Source organism: Erythrolamprus reginae, chromosome 2 (assembly GCF_031021105.1).
Source record: "Erythrolamprus reginae isolate rEryReg1 chromosome 2, rEryReg1.hap1, whole genome shotgun sequence".
NCBI classification, from domain to species: Eukaryota; Metazoa; Chordata; class Lepidosauria; order Squamata; family Dipsadidae; genus Erythrolamprus; species Erythrolamprus reginae.
Window position 1 is genome coordinate 201,718,919 of NC_091951.1, and position 23,022 is coordinate 201,741,940.

The 23,022-nt window shown below is 43.1% G+C and overlaps 1 protein-coding gene across 1 annotated transcript in view; it reads left to right on the top strand.

Moving 5' to 3' along the window:
* Positions 1–20,750, top strand: part of MAGIX (MAGI family member, X-linked) — a 40,182-nt gene extending 19,432 nt beyond the window's left edge. Inside the window, exons 4-9 of the mRNA XM_070736809.1 lie at positions 531–851; positions 7,136–7,285; positions 7,482–7,564; positions 12,907–13,050; positions 15,601–15,739; positions 19,680–20,750. Of these exons, the coding sequence (XP_070592910.1) occupies positions 531–851; positions 7,136–7,285; positions 7,482–7,564; positions 12,907–13,050; positions 15,601–15,739; positions 19,680–20,170 (1,328 nt within the window). The 3' untranslated portion in view covers positions 20,171–20,750. The remainder of the gene's footprint in view (positions 1–530; positions 852–7,135; positions 7,286–7,481; positions 7,565–12,906; positions 13,051–15,600; positions 15,740–19,679) is intronic.
* The last annotated feature ends 2,272 nt before the right edge of the window (positions 20,751–23,022 follow it).

The window sequence follows — 23,022 nt, forward strand, 5'->3', positions numbered from 1 at the left end:
TGGGGTTTCCCAGCAAGGGGAGCCTCAGCGAAATTGCAGCATCGCAAAAACACGGAACTCCTTGAAGCCCCACCTCCAGACATCCATGTTTTTAGGATGCTGTGATTTCGCTGAGGCTCCCCTTGCTGAGAAACCCCACCTCCGAACTTCCGTTGCCAGCAAAACACCCGTTTTTGCGCTGCTGGGATTCCCCTGCAGCATCACAAAAACACGGAAGTCCGGAGGTGGGGTTTCCCATGGAGGGGAGCCTCAGAGGAATCCCAGCAATGCAAAAATGCGCACTTCGGCTGGCAAAAGGGGTGAGTTTTGGGCTTGCACGCATTAATCGCTTTTTCATTGATTCCTATGGGAAACATTGTTTCGTCTTACAAACTTTTCACCTTACAAACCTCGTCCCAGAACCAATTAAGTTCGTAAGACAAGGTATCACTGTACTTCAATCACTGCTGAGAATATACGTTATGCCACTTGGTTCTGCAGTTGGCCATCCCCCTAATGAAATTTTCCCTTCGCCCTTCTTGTTCTTACAGGTCATCACTCCCATAGGCATCCTCAGGAAAACTGCTCTGTTAGACAAGAACATTGCTTGCCCAACTCCACTCATAACAAAAGTGGTCCTCATGATCTTTCTAACCCTTGGGGGGGTCCCCCAGGGGACACTTTGACTGTGACCAGTTTTGTGGGTCCTGAACCTCGAAATGTACTTGTGTGTCCTGCTCGTTGCTCCCAGAGGCTGAGGAGGCCTCGCCCAGCAGGAGGGGCTGGGGAACCCATAAATGTGGATGGTCCAAAAGAACCACATGGATGTAGCATGGCACCGTCAACGGATGGAGTTGCAGCTGGAAGAGCTGGTAAGGATGGGAAATATTGGGAATTTTAGTCTGCACCCATGTCCTGCCAAAATTCCAATTATTGTACTCACACTCTTTGAACCAATTCCAAATATTTGCTGAACATACCTTTGTATGTACCGTAGTTTGTTTCTGTTGTTGATGCAACTTCCTTAGTAATGAAAACAAATGAGCTGGCACTTAAAGAAAATACAAAATAGACAATTGCACAATTTTTGTATAATGCAATGTTATGAAAGAGTTCAAGTTTCTGGGTTATCTGAAATCCCAAATGAGGACAGGTAATACAAAAAAAGCAAAGAAAAGGAATTAGGTCAAATGTGATCATCAGGTCTATTTTAACATTGTGAAGATTTTGTTGGTACATTGAATATATTTTTCAGTAGTAGTTTGCAGGTAACATATTATGTCTGGCATTCTGAGCAAGGAATGATTAAACACACACTTTCCCCCAAAATAAATGAGAATCCAGATAAATCTTTTTAAATCTTAAATTATAGGGGAAGGTACTGATAGTTCAGCGGAGAACAGAATGGTGAAATACAACCATTTTTATATCAGACAAGCTGAAATTATTTAATCAATAAAGTTGTTAAAGACAAATTTAGAAATTGGAAGGAGTATAACCTTCAAAATAACCTTCAAACATAACCTTCAAAATGAATCTTTGTCACATCAAACATCTCAGGCTGACATCATTATACTACAATCATTGTTCAGTTTCAAGAATAGCTACGTATGTTGCTACAAAAACACCAGTTGTGCAACATTTTAAAAAATTGCTTATGTATGATTATAGGATTCAAGTCCATGAGGACATACAGTAATAAATATATTAATTTTGAAGTATCACTTGATTATTTTTTTTTTGCGTTTGAGGAAATCTATTTCCTTTCTTCGTGGCATGACAAAATGTACATTACTCTAAATTTTGTGTGCACACGTACTGGGGGCAGGAAAGAAGAATTAAAAGAACACCAAGAAGCAATGCAGCATAGTATTTAAACAAAGGTGAAGTCAGTGTAATGTTGTAAACAATCTTCTTGGTCTTTTGATTGAATAGTAGAATGGGAAAAGCAAATGCAATTGATTTCTGATCGTTTGAGAAAGCACCTGTCTCTCACCTTGTGTTTAGAGAATTACAAGCCTTAATTTTATTTCCATGTGAGAGTAAATAGCCAGGGTTCAACTCTTTTAAAAATACACACCCACACGCACTGAGCAACTTGTTCCTCCCGGTTCTGAACAGGTTAAGCGTCAGCTACTCCGTTCCCTCCCCTGAAAGTTCTTGGTTTATCAGGCGAAGGGAAAAATTCCTGAGAGGGGGTGCAGAGAAGAACAGAGAGCAAAGAGGAGCAGCCACGAGAGAGGACCAGCTCCCTGTTTTAGCTTCTTCCCTGATTGTTTCACCACCCTCTCTACCTGAAAATGTTTGAGCAAGTTCAGACCTTCCTACGCCACATCCAGGACTTCAAACGTAAATATCCACTGTCTACCATTTTGTTTGTAGTTGATTTTGGGGGGGGGGGGAAGGAGAGAGAGAAAGGGGTGAGGGAGTCCAGCTTATTTAAGGCTAAAACTGAAAGAGGAGGAAGAGGATCAAAAGAAGTGTTTCCTTGTAACTGCATGTTGTTTAAAAATCCTTATGGGATGGTTTACTATCAATGATCAGAAAGGCAATTGTTTTATTAGCATAGAGATCGTTCAGGTTGTTTGAAAGTTCGGATGCACTGGAGATCTTAGGAAGGTAAAGATCTTTTGTAAGATCAGAGGGTATTGAGCTGTAAATGAACAGCAAGTGGGGGTAACGTTCATTGGGATTTGGGACATATTGCCGGACAACTGACCAAATATCAGCAATAGCAGATATACTATAGTTTTACCCCACTACAAACCACCAAACAGGTACCAAAAAGAAGAAAACCTGGAACTGATTTTTTACTTTTAAAAAACTGAGTTTAGTTATGAATTTGAAAACAAGTAGGAATGCAAGTGCACCTGACTGCTCCTCCCCCTCATACACACCTGAAGTTTTCTTTAAGTGTTGCATTTTTGGGTTGTTGGGGGTTTTTTACATCTGCTTTTGGCTGGTAGATTCCGAGATTCAAGTGAATCAACAAATCAGTTTCTGGAGTTTGATATCTTCTGACCCTTGGGAAGCACATGAGGAAGGACAGTGTTTCTGCAAGATATCTAAGCATTTTCCCCCCAGGTAACGCTGAATAGCTTTTCAGGTGGAGAGTTCTTAAGCTTATTGATCAAAAGAAAATAAGGAATTCTGCAACCATTCTCTTGTTTTCCCTTTATACAGTTTTTCTTTGGAAAGAGAAATATGAAAATGATAAAAGGTGGGGGGTTTGCAAAAGGAGGACATGGCAATATGTATCTTTTTTTTAAAAAGCCTCATCTGGAACAATCCTTAAATCTTTTTGGAAACGGGTGGTTTTCTACAGTTTTTTTTTTAATCTTTTGATCACGAAGCCAAACTTGTTTTATAAAGTGCAAGTTCAATTCAACCATGATCTTTTTTTTTTTTTTTTTGCAGTAAGACTTAGGGGCATTCTAGACAAATGGGTTACAGGAAGCACCACCAAGGTAGCTGCTGTGTACATGGGAACATAGTCTAAAACAGTGTTTCCCAAACTTGGCAACTTGAAGATATTTGGACTTCAACTCCCAGAATTCCCCAGCCAGCATTTGCTGGCTGGGGAATTCTGGAAGTTGAAGTCCAAACATCTTCAAGTTGCCAAGGTGGGGAAACACTGGTCTAAACAACTGTCAGGAAATAATTTGGGGTTTCAACTTGAGCTGGGTTTGCACAAGAATAAATAAAAATGAGATCCAGGTACTGCGAGGATATATTTATTCCTAAAAGCAGTTTGCCTTTAGAGGCAGTTGCAGAGAAATGGGGTAAAATGGTAAACTTTATAAGAGGGGCTTGTCTAGGGTGCGGAATAGCCGCGGGTTGCTCCTGATTCAGACCAGTTCTAAGAACCGGTAGCACTCTGCCCATTCGCCCAGGACCTGTAAAGGGTTTTAGAACCCACTACTGGTATGGAAATGTTGCTGATTCTAGGGCAGTGATGGCGAACCTATGGCACGGGTGCCACAGGTGGCATGCAGAGCCATATCTGCTGGCACACGAGCTGTTGCCCTAGCACAGCTCCAATGTGCATGTGTTTGCCAGCCAGCTGATTTTTGGCTCACACAGAGGCTGTGGGAAGGTATTTTTGGCTTCCAGAGAACCTCTGGGGGGATGGAGGAGAACATTTTTACCTCCAGGGAAGTCTTTGGAGCCTGGGGAGGACAAAACACGAGCCTACTGGGTTCACCAGAAGTTGGGAAAGAGGCCATTTCTGGCCTCCAGGGGGCAGGGGAAGCTGTTTTTGCCCTCCCCTGGTATTGAATTATGGGTATGGGCACTCACGCATGCACAATAGCGCACGGCCACTCACTTTCGGCACCTGAAGAAAGAAAGGTTCGCCATCACTGTTCTAGGGTAACACTTGATGTGTGTGTGTGTGTGTGTGTGTGTGAGAGAGAGAGAGAGAGTTCTTTGTGAACATGCAGTTTTGAGAGACATAATTAACTACATTTGTGTTTGCAGACTTTATCCTTTGATATGTGGACTAGGGCTAGGTAAACTATTTGGGAGTTTGAGGAAGTCTGGGTAAAAGGATTTTCTCTCATTTGTTTGATTAAATTAGTTTCAGCTTGGCTGTCAATTATCTAGTGGAGACATTGATTCTCAAAGCTTTGTGGATTCTGTTGATGTTTTAAAGGAAGATAGAAACAGTATAAAGAATAAAATTATTTGGATATAAAACTTCTCACACAGCTCTGGAGGATCTCATGGTTCTGAGGCTACTACGAGGTATATTTTCATTCACAAAAGTGAATGAAAATATATAGATCAAGGGGATCTTTTTTTCCAGATAGAATATTTCAGCAGCAATATGTGGATGTGGCAATCTCCCATCTAACAAAGTTAAATATTCAGGTTTGGGCAGGTAAGCATAGACACCTATGCAGGTACCTGATTCCCTCATTATGTGACAAAAGGAATTATATTCTGGATATACTTGTTCCCCTTTCAAGAGTTGCACTGCTGTTCAATATATTTGGAAGGAAGGTTTTGATTTTTTTGTTAAAAAATTACACAGCTCATAGTGGCATTATTTAGGCTTTTTCTTGACTATGGAGAGCAGAATATCCAGGCAGCAGTGCAGAAGTTGTCAGGGTGGAGAATATTTGTGAAATTACAGTATATCTAAGCACAGGAACATGGCATGGGATTTGGCAAGGATCCCAAACAGATGGATTGGGGATGGACTGAGTCCGAAGAATAGGGCGGCATAGAAATCTAATAAAACAAACAAACAAATATCTTTATTTATTCATTCATTTTTTATGCCACCCTTCTCCGTAGACTCAGGGCGGCTTACAACATGTTAGCAATAGCACTATTTAACAGAGCCAGCCTATTGCCCCCACAATCTGGGTCTTCATTTTACCCACCTCGGAAGGAGGGAAGGCTGAGTCAATCTTGAGCTGGTGATGAGATCTTAACCGCTGACCTACAGTCAGCTTCAGTGGCCTGCAGTACCGCACTCTACCTGCTGCGCCACCCTGGCTCATTTCTTGGTCTGCGCAGGCTGATTTAAAGCAAAAGCAAAAATATAAAATTTAACCTGTAGAATGTACAGATAAAATGCACATCTGCTGACAGGACTCTTAATTATTCCTTGTTCCCACCCCTGAATACGCACTTAATTAGAAGGGGACATAAAGCAATTTTGCAGTCTCATGAGAGTGCTCTTTTACTCCAGGCTTCAGTTTACAAGTAGCAGAAGAGGTGTAGAATATGTGATGTTCCTATGCCTAGAGCTGAGGTGTGGGCTAAATATCAGGACTTAGCATGGTATGCCTCAGGGAGAAACTGGCTGGTGTTGTGGTGAAGGTTAGAGAGGAGCATCCTCATATCGTTTCCCTCCAAGTACAAAGTAGGTGCTGTAATATGCTACCTGAATGTTAAAGGCATGAATGCTGCTACGATGGGTGCCCAAGATTTTTCTTGCTCATTGCTGAATTTTGAATTTTTGGGCTGAAAGAGAATGGGTAGGGCACCATTGCATTGACTGATATTTGCTCTCTAGACTACGGTGGAAAGCCCAAGTTTCATCTCCTGTCACTAAACAGTTGAGAAAAGCTTCACCTTCAATCACGAAACGGTCAAGAAATTCTCGGGTGGCAACGATTCTGTCGATTTTGTGCGCTTCAATAAGCATTTTGGGCACCCATTGCTGCAGCGTTCATGCCATTAACGTATTACAGCACTTCGCACTTGGAGGGAAACAGAATGAGGACGCTCCTCTCTAACCTTCACCACAATGCCAGCTGATGATCTACTGACCACTGGCCCTGCTCTTTCTGTTCCTCTGGCTTCCCGCTACACGATAGTAATGCCAACTTCCTCTGTGAACATTCCTCACGAGAGCTACGTGCCTTGTAACCTTACTTTCCTGATAACCCTCTTAATTAAGAACATACACTGCTCATAAAAAGGAACACTCAAAGAACACATCCTAGATCTGAAGGAATGAAATATTCATATTGAATATTTTGTTCTGTACAAAGCTGAATGTGCTGACAACATGTGAAATTAATTGTCAATCAGTGTTGCTTCCTAAGTGGACAGTTTGATTTCACAGAAGTTTGATTTACTTGGGGTTGCTTTGTTTAAGTGTTCCCTTTATTTTTTTGAGCAGTATAAAGTGCCCAAATCTTTAGTAATTGTTGTTTAAAAATACAAAAAGAAAAAAACCCCTACTAAAAACATTGTAAGTTAAATGTTAAATGTTCTATATGTTAAAGGGTTAATTAAGTTCCAGGAGGGAAGTGTTTTTAATAGGAAAGTGAACACAAGAACAAGGGGACACAATCTGAAGTTAGTTGGGGGAAAGATCAAAAGCAACATGAGAAAATATTATTTTACTGAAAGAGAAGTAGATCCTTGGAACAAACTTCCAGCAGATGTGGTTGATAAATCCACAGTAATTGAATTTAAACATGCCTGGGATAAACATATATCCACCCTAAGATAAAATACAGAAAATAGTATAAGGGCAGACTAGATGGATCATGAGGTCTTTTTCTGCTGTCAGTCTTCTATGTTTCTATGTTAGCTTGTATTTTCCCCTTGATCGTCCACAATTTATTTGGAAACAAACGGTGTGGGTGTTGCCATCCTCCCTTACTCATCCATCTGCTCTCTCTCCTCTCAGCCACTTCCTTGGGGCCCCATCACAAAGAGAGCCCCTCCAATCAGGAAGACACGGGTCTCTTAGCTCGGCTGAGCCATAGCGAGGTTGGGAGTGTCTTCCGGCAGGCCGGGAACCGCGTACGCATGAAAATCCGGAATCGCAAGGAGGCAGGTGAGTGATCACAGGGAAGAATTGGGTGGTGGGGAAAGGGGGACACTGGGTGGGAAAGTGGAAGCCGAGGCCCAAGAAAGGAGGAAGAGGAGTTGGAATGGCGCTGGTGGAGCTGACGGGCTGGAGTAAAGACAGAAGAAAACACGGGGTGGCAGAGAGTCCTTTCCCGAAATTGATTCTGTCCGTTTGCTTCTAGGCGTTTCCAGTGATTTAAACTCTGCTGATATCGAAGTGGGGGAATGTCCATGGAGTCCCAACTCTCGCCTCACTCAGCCTCAGGTATTGGAGAGCCACAAGCCAGCATGGTGACGAGGGTGTAGCCAAGGAAGGTTGGCGTATTAAATTGGCAAAGAACAGGAGGAAAATAAGGGTTGCAGGAGGAGTCAACTAGCATTTTCTGCGATATTTCATTAAACGGCATGAGCTTTCATGAGCTGTTTTTCTCTTCATGAACATTTGCAAAACATGTTTTCTCCAATATACATCTTACAAATGCCTCGTCATACAAACTTTTTGAGATACAAACCTGGGGTTTAAGATTTTTTTGCCTCTTCTTTCAAACTTTTTTCACCTTCCAAACCCAAGCTGCTGCCACTGGGATGCCCCGCCTCCGGGCTTCTGTTGCCAGCGAAGCGCCCGTTTTTGCACTGCTGGGATTCCCCTGAGGCTCCCCTCCATGGGAAACCCCACCTCCGGACTTCCATGTTTTTGCAATGCTCCAGGGGAATCCCAGCAGCGCAAAAACGGGCGCTTCGCTGGCAACGGAACTCCAGAGATGGGGTTTCCCAGCGAGGGGAGCCTCAGCGAAATTGCAGCATCACAAAATCACAGAAGTCCGGAGGTGGGGTTTCCCATGAAGGGGAGCCTCAGGGCACTTTGGCTGGCAAAAGGAGTGAGTTTTGGGCTTGCTCATGCCGCTTAATGAAATATCACAGAAAATGCTAGTTGACTCCTCCTGCAACCCTTATTTCACATGTTTTGAATCCACTATTCCTGAGAGTTTTGGTATTCCCAATCTATCTGAAAGCATACATGAAAGCTTACATTAAGGCTAAAACAACTTATAGACATTTTATTTATTTATTTATTGATTGATTGATTGATTGATTGATTTTGTCCATTACACAATGAGGGTTTTAGTTGGTATACACATAGTAAAATACATAATGGAGGTTATAGAGGATATACAGTGTTCTCTTGATTTTCGCGGAGGATGCGTTCCGAGACCGCCTGCAAAAGTCGAATTTCCGCAAAGTAGAGATACGGAAGTAAATACACTATTTTTGGCTATGAACAGTATCACAAGCCTTCCCTTAACACTTTAATCCCCTAAATTGCAATTTCCCATTCCCTTAGCAACCATTTAGATTATTACTCACCATGTTTATTTACTAAAGTTTATTTTAAAAAATTATTAAAGGCAGATGAAAGTTTGGCGATGACATCATCGGGCGGGAAAAAACGTGCTATAGGGAAAAAACCCGCAAAGTATTTTTTAATTAATATTTTTGAAAAACCGTGGTATAGACTTTTCGCAAAGTTTGAACCCGCAAAAATCGAGGGAACACTGTACTCATAGTAAAATATATCTAAGAAAGAAGAGAAGAGAAGATATATACAGGCATGGAGGCTTACTGGCTGCTGATGGTCAGGCAGCAAGATGTTAGCAATGGCTCTATAGTCCGTCAGACACAATTCATTTCCCTGGTTGGTGTTTGTGGTCTCCAGTTAATTGTAAGGAATGCTTGCTCCTTTATTTGCGGTGGGCCAGAATGTGTCTTTAAGGGCTCAACCACTTCCTTGTTACATTGGTTGAATATTGGCTTCCTCCTGCACGAGACAGAGAAGTAAATGAGTGTAATTTAATAAAGGGTATTAAGGTTGCTATCTTGCACTTCAGATCAGATTTTATTCAAGGCGAGGGAACTCATGGTAGTTTATGTACAATTGTAATCCAGCTCTGATGCCTTAGTATTGTTCACACATGGCTGCACGCTGCAGCATTAAATGTTGATTGGCAGTGCATCTCAACCGATCTAGAATCTTTTATTTGGGGATCCAAGTATCAACAAGGTGTATAACAGTTAAGGAAGATAACTATATAAAATTAAAGAAACAATAAAGACTTAGACAAATGGAAAAACCTTCAGTTATCACTGATGGGCAGAATAGCCCCGATTAAAATGAACATATTACCCTGCCTACTGTTTTTATTTTTGAAAATTCCAATAAAAATAGAGAAAACGTATTTTAAAGAAATTAATAGAATGATTTTGAAATTTGTCTTGCAAATGAAGAGAGACAGAGCATAAGTCCAAAACTGCTCCAAGATGCTAGGACTAGAGGTGGATTTGGACTTCCGAATTGGGAGATTTATTACCGTATTGACATGGATGGGAGAATGGATTTTATTAAGGAATCAAAAAAGTTTGATACTTGAAGGACATGACATGTAGATAGGCTGACGTGCATTTATATGGTATGGGAGAAATAAAATACATAATTATTTCCAGAGACATTATATAAGGAACTTGTTATATTTAGTATGGGAAAAAATTGAAGGGAAATATTATATGAGCATACCCAGCTGGATAGCCATAATGGAAGCATTAGCTCATCCAAACAGGGTGAATTGGCAGAATATATCATGATATAAGGATATTTTGACAGATGAAGGGAAGCTGAAATCAGCTCAAGAATTAGAGGAACAAGGAATTATAATGGACTGGTTTATGAGACTACAAATTCAGACGAGATATGAAAAAGATAGTAAGACAGAGAATATTATGTTGGAAAATCCTAAATTAGATGAAATATTAATAGGCGTAGACGAGAATTTGATCAAGAAACTAATAATTACTTATTACGTGTCAAGTTGGAATTTGAACAAGTTATGGTTAAGTGGGCACAAAACTTTTGGTATATAATAGAATTAGATAAATGGAAACACCTTTGGGAAAGGAATTATAAATTGACTATGGAAAGAGCCTATGAAGAAAATTTATATAAAATGTTTTACAGATGGCACATGTTACCAGAAAGAATTCCTAAAATCTTTAAGGCAAAACTATGAAATGTTGGGAATGTCAGCACATACCAGGATCCTTTTATCATATGTGGAGGACATGTGCAGAAGCAAAAATATTTTGGATTTGAATACAGACTGACAAACTTATTAATATGATAGAGATGCAGATAAGGAAATATAAGTGATTAGATAGAATTATGTAACTGTACTGTATGTTATTGATATTTTTTAAAAAGGTATATGCATTGATATATGTATGGCTGTATATAGCAGTAACTTTAGAAACAGATTTTTAAAATTTTATTTTGAAAGATATAACTACTGGCACCTCCGTGATTATTTCTTGAGTGGAGTCAGCGTGTCCTTACCTATATTGAATGTTCTTTTGAATGTACAGATTGCAGATTATTATTATTATTATTATTATTATTATTATTATTATTATTATTATTATTATTATATTTGTATGCCGCCCCTTTCCGTAGAACCACTTTAGGGGTTTCCATTGCAAGAGATAGTTTGGGCCAACGGTCCCCAAACTACGGCCCGTGGGCCGGATGCGGTCCGCTGAGGCCATTTACCCGGCCCGCAGCAGCGTACGAGAGTTTACCATCTATATACTAAGCTCCCGAATCTCCCCTCCACTCTGCTGCTGAGCGTCTGCCGGTGGCAAGGAAGAGGAAGAAAGCCAGGGGGCGGGGAGGAAAGCACCCTATGGCAGAGCAGCAACAGTTCCTCTCCCTAAAGGCGAGAAAGAAATTGGCCAATTGCTTTCCTTCCCGCCCCCTGGCTTTCCGCCTCCTCCTCCTCCAGACGCTCAGCTGCAGACCATCTTGGTCCCTCCAGTGCCGCTTTTTTTTTTTTTGCACCGGTGAGGTTTGCGTGCGTTTGGGCACTTTTGGCATTGGGGGGGGGGGGGGTCTGCTGCGGAGAGGGAGAGAGAGAGAGAGAGAGAGAGAGAAAGAGGGAGACATAGAAAGGGAGTGAGTGAGAGAGAGAGAAATAACACAAGAAAGAGAGGGAGAGAGAGAGCGGGAGAGTGCTGCTTTTTTGCTTCTTCGCTGCCCGCGGAGAGTCTGGAAGCCCTGCAAGAGCGTCTGGAGGGGGCAGTAAACAAGCCATCAGGACCCCCCGCGCACTAACTTGTTAACGGCCACGCTGTCCCGGATCGCAGGGAGGGAAGCTTTTCCCTAGCCAGGCGACGGCGAGGCCCTCCCGATGCTTGCCCACCGCCCTGGCCCCGCGCTTGGAACTGGGGGTGACAGGCCTAGCCTCAGCTTACTTGGCCCCGGTGCAGCCGAAGCGCAGGGCAGATTAAGCGGTGGCGGTGGCTGCTGCTTCAGGCCCGCCCCCGAGCTTCCTTTGGCTTCCTCCGAGGCAAAGCTGCAAAGCTCACCTGCCGCCTCGAAGGAAGCCAAAGGAAGCTCAGCTCAATGAGGACCGGCTGCTGGTCCCTTGAAGCTGCCGCCGCCACCCACTGCGGAGATCCCTTCGCCCGAATGGAGGCAGTGGCGGTGGGTTCAAGGGACCAAGAGCTGATCTTTCTCGGCGCTGAATTGTTGCAGCCTCTGAGGCCGCCTCCGGGCGAAGGGATCTCCTCAGTGGGCGGCCTCGGAGGTTGCAGCAACGCAGCCTCGAAAAGGACCGGCTGTTGGTCCCTTGAATCCGCCGCCGCTGCCACCTCTGTTTGGGCGGAGGGATCTCTGCAGTGGGCGGCGGCAGCTTCAAGGGACCAACAGCCGGTCCTCGTTGAGCTGAGCTTCCTTTGGCTTCCTTCCTTTCTCCACCAAGGAGATCCCTTCGCCCGGAGGCAGAGGTGGCCTCAGAGGCTGCAACAATTCAGCCCGGAGAAAGACCGGCTCTTGGTCCCTTGAACCCACCACCGCTGCCGCCTCCGTTCGGGCAAAGGGATCTCCGCAGTGGGCGAAGGGATCTTCGCAGTGGGTGGCGGCGGCGGCAGCTTCACGGGACCAACAGCCATCTAATTTTCCCTGAATAAACTGTGGTATTTTGTCAGTAACTAATATCAATCATCAAAAAAGTTGCAAAAGGTTTTTTTCTAATGTTGTCATCCAGGTACATACTTTTCTTTTAATTAAATTCCCTCCTTAATGTTCCTTCAAAAAGTACAACACCAATTATATTTCTAACTTATTAGCCATTATGCCAAAGTGCTTCCTTCTTTCTTTATATATTTTTCTATAAACATTTCTATACATTTTTCTATAAACCAAGAAAACCTTGTATAGCCAATCAGATGTTAACAAAAGAAAATTAAAAACAAAACATAAACATGTATGAATTTCAGACTTCTCCCCCCCCTCTAAATAGTACATTCTCATTTTGTTTTTTACGTTAAAATAAGGTATGTGCAGTGTGCATAGGGATTTGTTCATAGTTTTTTTTTTATAGTCCGGCCCTCCAACAGTCGGAGGGACAGTAAACTGGCCCCCTATGTAAAAAGTTTGGGGACCCCTGGTTTGGCCCCTAAAATGATTTTCTTATTCACATTGTTTTTCTGTGGTTGCTGTTGTTAAGAAAAGATGTTGGATCAGCTGCCTTCTCTGGATTGTGATCTCTCCCTGCTCCACAGGAGTCTGGCCAATATTCAGTGGAGCTGCTTCGTGGGCCCAGCGGCTACGGATTCAGTCTAAGGGGCGGAAGTGAATATAATATGGACATCTATGTCTTAGCTCTTATGGAAGGTGGGCCAGCCCAGCAATGTGGCAAGATTCAGGTATGTGATGTTTTCAGGAAATGAGCACCAATGCAAAGTTGCTGAGGCCAGGCAGACGTGGATTGATTTTAGGAGACTTGTTGAGACTTGCAGATGAAAGTGACTTTCTCTCTCTCTCTCTCTCTCACTCACTCTCTCTCTCTCTCTCACACACACACACACATGCCTGAAACCTTAGCTGTTCTACAATCTAGCCTTCTAGAACATAGGCTCGATCGAGCATAGCAGACAGCCTGGTCCTATATTACTTGGCAAGGGAACATATATGTATAGTATCTCATTCAAAATAATGTAAGTTATGATACATGAGTCTTCCCTTGTGCCCTCCATTTATATATGTGTGTGTGTGTGTCTGTGTGTGTGTATGTGCATATGTATATATTTGATTTTTATGCCGCCCTTCTCCTTAGACTCAAGGCGGCTTACAACATGTTAGCAATAGCACTTTTTAATAGAACCAGTATATTGCCTCCACAATCCGGGTCCTCATTTTACCCACCTTGGAAGGATGGAAGGCTGAGTCAATCTTGAGCCGGTGATGAGATTTGAACTGCTGACCTATAGATCTACAGTCAGTTTTAGTGGCCTGCAGTACAGCACTCTACCTGCTGTGCCACCTCGGCTCAATACCTCTTCTTACAAACTTAATTTGTTCCACGACCAGGTTCTTAAGTAGAAAAGTTTGTAAGAAGAATAAATTTTTCCCATAGGAATCAATGTAAAAGCAAATAATGTGTGCGACTGGGGAAACCACAGGGAGGGTGGAGGACCTGTTTCCTCCCAGGAGATTCCTAGAGAGGCCCCACAGAGGCTTCTCCCTACCTTTTCTGGTTATAGTTTTGGAGGCTTGGGTTTGTAAGTGGAAAATGGTTCTTGAGAAGAGGCAAAAAAAAATTGAACACCCGGTTCTTATCAAGAAATGTTCGTAAGTAGAGGCCTTGTTAGGTAGAGCTACCACTGTATACATACATACATACATACATACATACATACATACATACATACATACATACATATACATACATACACTGCTTAAAAAAAACAAAGGGAACACTTAAACAATACAATATAACTCCAAGTAAATCAAACTTCTGTGAAATCAAACTGTCCGCTTAGGAAGCAACACTGATTGACAATCAATTTCACATGCTGTTGTGCACATTCAACTTTGTACAGAACAAAGTATTCAATGAGAATATTTCATTCATTCAGATCTAGGATGTGTTATTTGAGTGTTCCCTTTATTTTTTTGAGGTGTATATTGTACTTATAATCCAGAATTTTCCATCCAGCTGAGCCATTATAGATTATTCTGGGAGTTAAAGTTCATACATCCAGAGGATGCGAAAAATTGGGGAAGATATAAATGGTATGGCATCATACAATAAAATTCTCCTTTTCCACCCCTCCTCCCATTTTCCTTTTCTCCATTCATCCAAAAGACACATGTAAGATAGCTAGCTATTTTAGCCATATTCATTCAACACACCCAACCCTAACGACCAAGCTCAGACACCACCAAGGATGCCATATATTCAACTCACTTACCTGAGCTTCAATATCTTTTCACCCCATTAGTTCTTCTTCAGGATGTTGGATAATCATTTGTCTGAAGTGGTGTAGGGTTTCCTGCCTAAGCAGGGGGTTGGACTAGAAGACCTCCAAGGTCCCTTCCAACTCTGTTATTCTATTCTGTTCTATTCTATTCTATTCTACTCTACTCTACTCTACTCTACTCTACTCTATTCTATTCTGAGATCTGCCCATTTGTAGAAACACCGGAACAGTTTACAGCGCCCATATAACATCTGTGCTTATACACCAGCATATTTCCCAATTTTCTTCCAACACAAGGGGATGTCAAAGATAGGAATTCCTGTCTCTGATGTGGATTATGAGCAGAACATCTTTGTTGAGGATTATCACTATGACCCTCCATATCACACCCAGAAGCATGGAAGTCCTTGAAGTTAATTTGGATTTTTAAAAACTTATATTTTTCTTTTAATAGATGGAATATATACTACTGGGTACCTGGAAATGAATAAATATATAACCATTTACCCAATTCATGTTTCACTCACTTTTTGTTATAATTTCTAACACAACAGTCAGCAACCAAATACAAGAGCTGGCTTTTGGGCCCTTCCTAGCAACAACAGCAATAGCCCCCAAAGACCTACTCTGTTTTCCCCCAAAAAATAAGACAACCCCTGATAATAAGCCCAATCGGGCTTTTGAGTGCATGGCAATAAGGCCAAGGACTTATTTTAGGGTTCCAAAAATATAACACAGTGTCTTATTTTGGGGGAAACACGGTATCAGATGATTGATATGACTTGATCAGATTCTCTTCTTTTATGGTTCAATAATCCATGTGTATGTTTAATGGCATAATCTGAAGTTTCACCTTAATATGATTTGTGAGTCAGTTTCTTTCATTTGTGACTCAAAGCTTGAAAATATATGGAAATGCTTTGAGAAAGCTCAGACACACCTGCAACCTCTTTGTGGGGATGGTGGCTTTTTCATGCTAAAACACTGTGACAGGTGAGCGACCAGCTGGTGGAAATCAACGGGGAGTCCACAGCAGGAATGACGCATGCCCAGGCCGTGGAGCACATCCGCAGCGGTGGTAGCCGAATACGACTGTTGCTGAAGAGGGGCAATGGATTCATTCCCGACTATGGTATGTCCATGTCTCGCCTGGCCTCTCCTCCTCTCTTCCCTCCCTTCTTTAAATAAGAAATCATCTGCTTTGCACTAAATATCCTGCTCTAATGCAGGGGTGGGGAACAATGGCCCTTTTATCATTTGTGGACCAACTCCCAGAATTCTTGAGCTTGGCTGGCTCAGGAATGCTGGGAGTTGAAGTCCACAAGTCGTAAAGGGGCCATCGCTCCCCATCTTTGGGCTAAAGCCACAGATGAACAAGGCATAGGGTCCAGTCCAAAGGGGTTCACCTACAATGAACCTTATTCTTTTTTTGAATGGCAGGATATTCCGGTGACTCTTGCCCCAGAAGTAAACAGAGGGAGAAGAGGGCATTAGCCTTCTCCTCTGACTTAAGAGAGGAGTTTATTTTTATTTTATTTTTATTTATTAGATTTGTGTGCCGCCCCTCTCCGAAGACTCGGAGCGGCATACAAATCTAGGAGACTCGGAGTTGCAACTTAGAGTAATAAATCATGCAATTAGTGTCTTTCCCAAAAGCCCCCTTGAGCTGCCTTTATTTTTCCTTTGAAGGGCCTTTGCAGGAGCAGATTTTGGGTCTTCAATATTCACCCCTCTCTTCTCTTCTTTTTTTCTTCCCTGCCCCGTTGCCCTTCGTATGTCCAACCCTCCATGCACTAACCCAACCCGCACATGATACTGTCTGGTATTCCCTCTTCCCACCTAATCTGTGCCAACTTCATCTTAACCTTTCTGGTCTGTGATTGGCTTCATACCCCCCACCACCCACCACCCCCCTGCCTCCCTGATCTGTGCTGGCCTTGTGATTTCCCTGCCACTTCCTCATCCGCCCCCCCAAGTCTCTATCTGTCTCCGCCCCACAGGGCAGCTGCTGGCCAGCCTGGCTCTCTGCGTGACCAACTCCCCCCGGGGGGAACCCTGCTTCTGCCTCGTGGGACGGGTCGAACATAAATGGTGGGTGCCCAGCCCCCCCAGTGGGACCAACCCTACCACTCAGCCACTCCCCTATCTCTTCCTTGGTTTCCCGGGGAATCACATCTCTTATCTCTTTTGGTTTTGGGAAGATGATCCTATTGAAGCCAACCCTCATTCCCCTGTCCCCTTCCCCCATTTAATATCCGCCCTTAGTTTCCCTGATTCCTTTCCTACCCCAACGCTTGTGTAGTTTGCATAGCAATAGAAAGGGAGCAATAGCCACTTAAGCCACTTGAGAAGACAGATGTGGTATTTTTAGGCAGTGAGTTTATTTAGAAAAAAAACCCATGGATTGCAGTCTGATTAAACTTATTTCCCCTCTTTCAGGGCAGAGCTTTACAAATACAGTGATACCTCGTCTTACAAACGCCTCATCTTACAAACTTTTCAAGATACAAACCCGGGGTTTAAGATTTTTTTGCCTCTTCTTACAAACTATTTTCACCTTACAAACCCACTGCCGGCCGCTGGGATGCCCCACTTCCGGACTTCCGTTGCCAGCAAAGCACCCGTTTTTGTGCTGCTGGGATTCCCCTGAGGCTCTCCTCCATGGGAAACCCCACCTTCGGACTTCCGTTGCCAGCGAAGCACTCGTTTTTGCGATGCTGGGATTCCCCTGCAGCACCGCAAAAACACAGAAGTCCAGAGGTGAGGTTTCCCATGGAGGGGAGCCTCAGGGGAATCCCAGCAGCGCAAAAACAGGTGCTTCGGCTGGCAAAAGGGTTGAATTTTGGGCTTGCAGCATTAATCACTTTTCCATTGATTCCTATGGAAAACATTGTTTCGTCTTACAAACTTTTCACCTTAAGAACCTCATCCTGGAACCAATTAAGTTTGTAAGACAAGGTATCACTGTATCAGCTTTGCATGTAAGCTAAAAGTAGCTAAAATTTACCATGGTAAAAACCACGATTGCCCAGGCTTCTGTGCTGAAATAAATGTTTAGAATAAATTTGCCATCCGTTCTAGTGTTTGCTCTCTTTAAAAGCGGCTATCTAATTAGAACGGTGGAGATCAGATTTAAAGTTTGGGGTCAATAATAATAATAATTAATAATAATAATTTATTAGATTTGTATGCCGCCCCTCTCCGAAGACTCGGGGCGGCTCACAATAGTAGATAACACCTTCAAAAATAGAGAATAGGATTTGAAGGACTTGGGACAACGGTGATCAGCAGTGTCAGAGTGCAACCAGTGTGACTATTTTGAGGCAACTCAGGAGCAAAATACAGTAAACAAAGGATTGTCTTTCAAATAGTGGTTTATCTACAGCAGTGTTTCCCAATCTTGGCCACTTGAAGATATTTGGACTTCAACTCCCAGAATTCCCCAGCCAGCGAATGCATACACATACTAGGCAAAATCAGGCAATCAATCATCAACTAGAGCACGAAGCACACATGGAGAGATGGACGCCCTCACAGGGCCTCTCTTATATCTACAGCCTCTTAAAGTGATAACAGTTTTAACCCTGCTGACTCATTTTCATTGCATCATCATTTCAGTATTACAGCATTACATCATTACAGCAGCTGGTCAGCTATTAAATCACCATTACCCTGACAAATAGAATCAATTAAGTTTTTATAGTGCAGAAGCTAGATATTTTATACTGTGCCCCATAGCTATCATTGCTTGTAATTACTCGTTTTCAATTTTTCACTTATTTATTTGGAATGCATGTTAGGAAGTATAATCCTATTTCTTCATACACATCAAAATGTGCTATGTCCATTAAAAATCTCAATATCTAGAAATCTCTGCAAACTCACCTAAAGCAGACATGATCTGAAAGGCAGACATCTGTTATAATACTCTCCTGAAGTGCCAACAACCAGAAGGCAGCTGCGATTTTTTGATATACTGTATTGTCCACCATCATATTGAAGGACTCTCGATCAGGGAAATAATTTCCAAAGATCAAATTCCTATCCTGACAGAAATTAAGTTTCTAGAGACAAGTATTCTGGAAATCAGAGAGCAAGTGGTCTTTTAGAATAGTCCAGGAAACAGTTGTTCCCCCTGAGCATTAAGAGGAAAGGCATTCCTTAGTAACATCTTGAATAGTCTAGACTTGTAAGTACAATGTTCCCTTGACTTTCGCGGGGGATGCGTTCCAAGACCACCTGCGAAAGTCAAATTTCCGCGAAGTAGAGATGCGGAAGTAATTACACTATTTTTGGCTATGAACAGTATCGCAGGACATCCCCTAACACTTTAAACCCCTAAATTACAATTTTCCATTCCCTTAACAACCTTTAGATTATTACTCACCATTATTACTGGTACTCACCATTGAAGAAGATACTTAATGATCCTGATATTTATTAACATAATTATTTATCAACAATAATTTGGCAATGACGTATGATGCCACGGGCTGGAAAAACCATGGTGTAGAAAAAACCCCCACGAAGTATTTTTTAATTAATATTTTTTGAAAAACCGTGGTATAGACTTTTTGCGAATGTCAGACCCGCGAAAGTCAAGGGAACAATGTAGTTAGATATGGTGGTCAACTATTGAACATTTGAGTCTGTTTGTTCAGCCAATAAACTCTATTCTTCCAGAAAAGTAATCCTAAGGTACCTAAAAATCTAGTAAAATCCATCTTGCCATGGCTTCACCCTACCAATAGCTCCCTATCCTGGTTCCACTTTTATTGGGTCTTGACTGGAATGTCATTGTTTCTATAATATAATGCAGTATTTCCCAAGCTTGGCAACTTGAAGATATTTGGACTTCAACTCCCAGAATTCCCCAGCCAGCATTCGCTGACTGGGGAATTCTGGGAGTTGAAGTCCAAATATCTTCAAGTTGCCAAGCTTGGGAAACACAGATCTAATGTCAACCAATACTTAGACACAGTAGAGAGCTTGCAATAGCGTTTGGTTCTTTGGGCTCTTTCTTTAAACCGAATCTCTTTTGTTCTACTCACCGGATCTCCTGCTTTTCCTAGATCGCGTGTTCAGCCAGAACTCCACCAAGACCCAGCCGGTGCTAGAGGCTGAGGACAAAGCGAGGCACCGGCACAGGAAACCAAACCGGTCCATGGTCTCCCAGCATGTGGGACAGAACCTTGGCGATGGAGATGACAGAGAAGCAGCCCTCTGCAACGTCAGGCAACATCTCCCTAAAGCCCACCAGTCTGGCCCGTTGCACCAGACCTCCAGCAAGGCTCAGGGAGAGGAAGAAGAGGACGGAGAACAGGGTTGGAGGCTTCATAAGCAGGGGATGAATGGGGAGAGCGAGAGTGACAGCCACAAGCTACTTTCTCCCCGGCCTAGCAGGAAATTGCGGTCAGACCTGGTCCCTGGGCCTTGGCTAGTACCCAGTAAGGAACGGCTGTCCCGGGCCCTCTGGGGGGTCTGTATGGGCCAAGGAGTGGAAGAAGTACAAAAGGGCAACGCAGTGAGAGGAAAGGGCTTGGAGGTAAAGAGGCGGAGTTAAGCCAAGCAACGTTGGGCTCAGTACAATCATGGTTAAGAACTATACAGTGCCTGGCAGTGGTTAGTGGCACTGGCCATCTCCATCTGGATTAGGCCATATTCTCCTTTCCAGTGTTCGTTTTTGTTCAGGGTCTTCTCCCCCACTCACACTATGCAAAGGCATCTTTCATTGTGCTCTCCCCTTCCCACTTCCTCACAACCACACTATGCAACGATCGCTTCCAGAAGCCACTCCATGCAGTTCTCCTGGAATTGGGCAGCAGAGTTTTCAATTCTCTGGCCGTCGTTCCCTTTTCCCAAGAATTGTGATGGTGTTTCCCTTGCTACAATTTCCGACACTTTGTGGTCTGCAGCTTTCTATGTTCTGCTTGATGAAAGTGTTCTGAAAGGACATTTGTAAGAAACCCTGGGCTCCTGAGGTTTATTAGGCACTTTCCCAATAAGAAAGAGGACCACTGTTGGCAGGTGAGTTACCTGTGGAGCAGTTTATTGCTCATTTTGTTCTGCCCAAGGTGGATTTTGGAACATCTGCAGAATATTCTGTAGCCCAGTGTTTCCCAACCTTGGCAACTTGAAGATATTTGGACTTCAACTCCCAGAATTCCCCAGCCAGCAAATGCTGGCTGGGGAATTCTGGGAGTTGAAGTCCAGATATCTTCAACTTGCCAAGGTTAGGAAACACTGCTGTAGCCTACAGAGATTCCACTATCCAGTGATTTTACATGGAACTGGGCTTAATAGTTACTCTATCCTATAAACATGCCCTAGATTCGCCTGTAGCAGCCTTCTGCAGCAGGGGTAGGCAAAGTTGGCTCTTCTATGACATGTGGACTTCAACTCCCAGAATTCCTGAGCTAGCATGACTGGCTCAGGAATTCTGGGAGTTGAAGCCCACAAGTCATAGAAGAGCTAATTTGGCCTATCCCTGTTCTGGAGGGAAGCTGAGTTGGTGTGCATTTTGCTGCTGTATATTTTCACTGATTAATCATTTTCTGATTTCTCAGGAAGTCTGTGGAGCAGCCTTATCTAATCTGGTATTTTCCAAATGTGTCAGAACATGAGAATCCCTAATGGTGGGCAATTCTGGAAGTAGAAAACTTTAAACATCTAGCAGGCACCAGTAAAGGAAGGTTTCTCTACAGTAGAGCAGTGTTTCCCAACCTTGGCCACTTGAAGATATCTGGACTTCAACTCCCAGAATTCCCCAGCCAGCATGGCTGGGGAATTCTCGGAGTTGAAGTCCAAATATCTTCAAGTGGCCAAGGTTGGGAAACACTGCTCTAGAGCATTAAAATCACTGTTCAGGTGTCTTTCCCTCCCTTATCTTTCATGGACATGCAGTAGAGAGGCTGCAGTTGCTACTACCACCACCCACCCATCACCCTCTCTCCATTCAATATAGCACAATCAGTGTTTTTTTGCTGTGGCGGCCAACAACCCTTTTTGTCCATTCTGCTCCGCTGGTCACTCAAGCTGAGAACTACAAAGGCTGTGGAACGTTTTTATCCTCTGCCACCCAGAAGGCAAGTAACGTTCTCTACTCTGCTACAGGCAGCCATAGCCAAATGAATGGGCATGGAACCTCCTGTGTGCATACAGCAAACTTTGCGTGCTGGAGGGGATTCCTACCAACCTGCGCCTCTCTGGTTCGGTTGCCAGCCACAAGTCAGTTTCAGCATGTCTCAGCCACTCACAGATGTATTATGGCCCTGCTAGTCAGCATGGTTTGTTTGGCTTTTGTTTGCTGTGGGTTTCTGTGCTGAAAATGCATAGCAGGTGTGGAGTTTCTCTTGGCAAAGGATGGTGGCAAGAGGAAGTTAGAAAAAAAGCATCTCTAACATCTCCTGAACAGGAAGTACAGCGTCAGTAAAAGCAGGAGGGAGGGGGGAGCTTTGACCTAAATTACTTGATTGACAGTCCTTTGCTTCTCATCAGATCTATTGTTCACCACTCGGTCCCTTCCTTTGATGTTGAAGACTCATCGCAGTGTACTGGGGAGGTTGGATGTTGGCCCAGGCTTTAGACATGCAGACATATAATTCTCCCTTGTGCTCTTTCTCTCTCTTGGGATGTGGGAGATGTCATGTGCATTGCATGTAGCGTGCAGTCATGACCCAATGGGAAATGTGCATGTGTCTGCAAGATGCATATAGATGAACATTTGGCTTGGCTTGTGCTTCCCAAAAATTCAGGAATCAGTCATGAGTACATGCAGATCCATGTTGCTTTGCATGCCAAAGCCATGAAGCATCTAAGAACCCAAACCAAATTGCATTCGGAAGGCACACCATGCAAGGTTTCAGAAGCTAGCTATCGTGCAATACTGCCACCCACCCTTCCTGTGCAAAGAAATGCTAGTTTACCAATCTGGAGGGAAACCACATCCCTCAACCCCAATAGGGTCTGATTCGGTGGTGCATTTACAGAGGTTGACTGTTTTTGATGGAAGGACGAGTCTGAAATTCACCCACAGAGCGAAGTGATGAGAAACACGGGCTTGGTTGCCCATCCTTAGATGTTCTTCTGGAATGAAACGTTGAAGCTGGTTCTTCTGCTGGTTGTAGACACACAAGTGACTTGACAAGGGTCAAACAGGGTCAAGGTTTCTAAGTAACTCTGCAGGTGCCTTTTTGGCTTTTTAACCGGAGATGTAAAAACAGTGAGGAAGCAGCTTTAGTGCAGTTATGGAAAGCAAATTATTTTTTAAAGTAAATCTTATAATAATAATTATACATTAAAAGATTCTGATTTTTAAAAGTGCTTTCGTTGGCTTACTTTTGCTTCCACGAGCTACATGTTCTTTATTGGCAAACATTCTCTTTAAGGTTTGAAAATCAGTAACTTGCTTCTAGT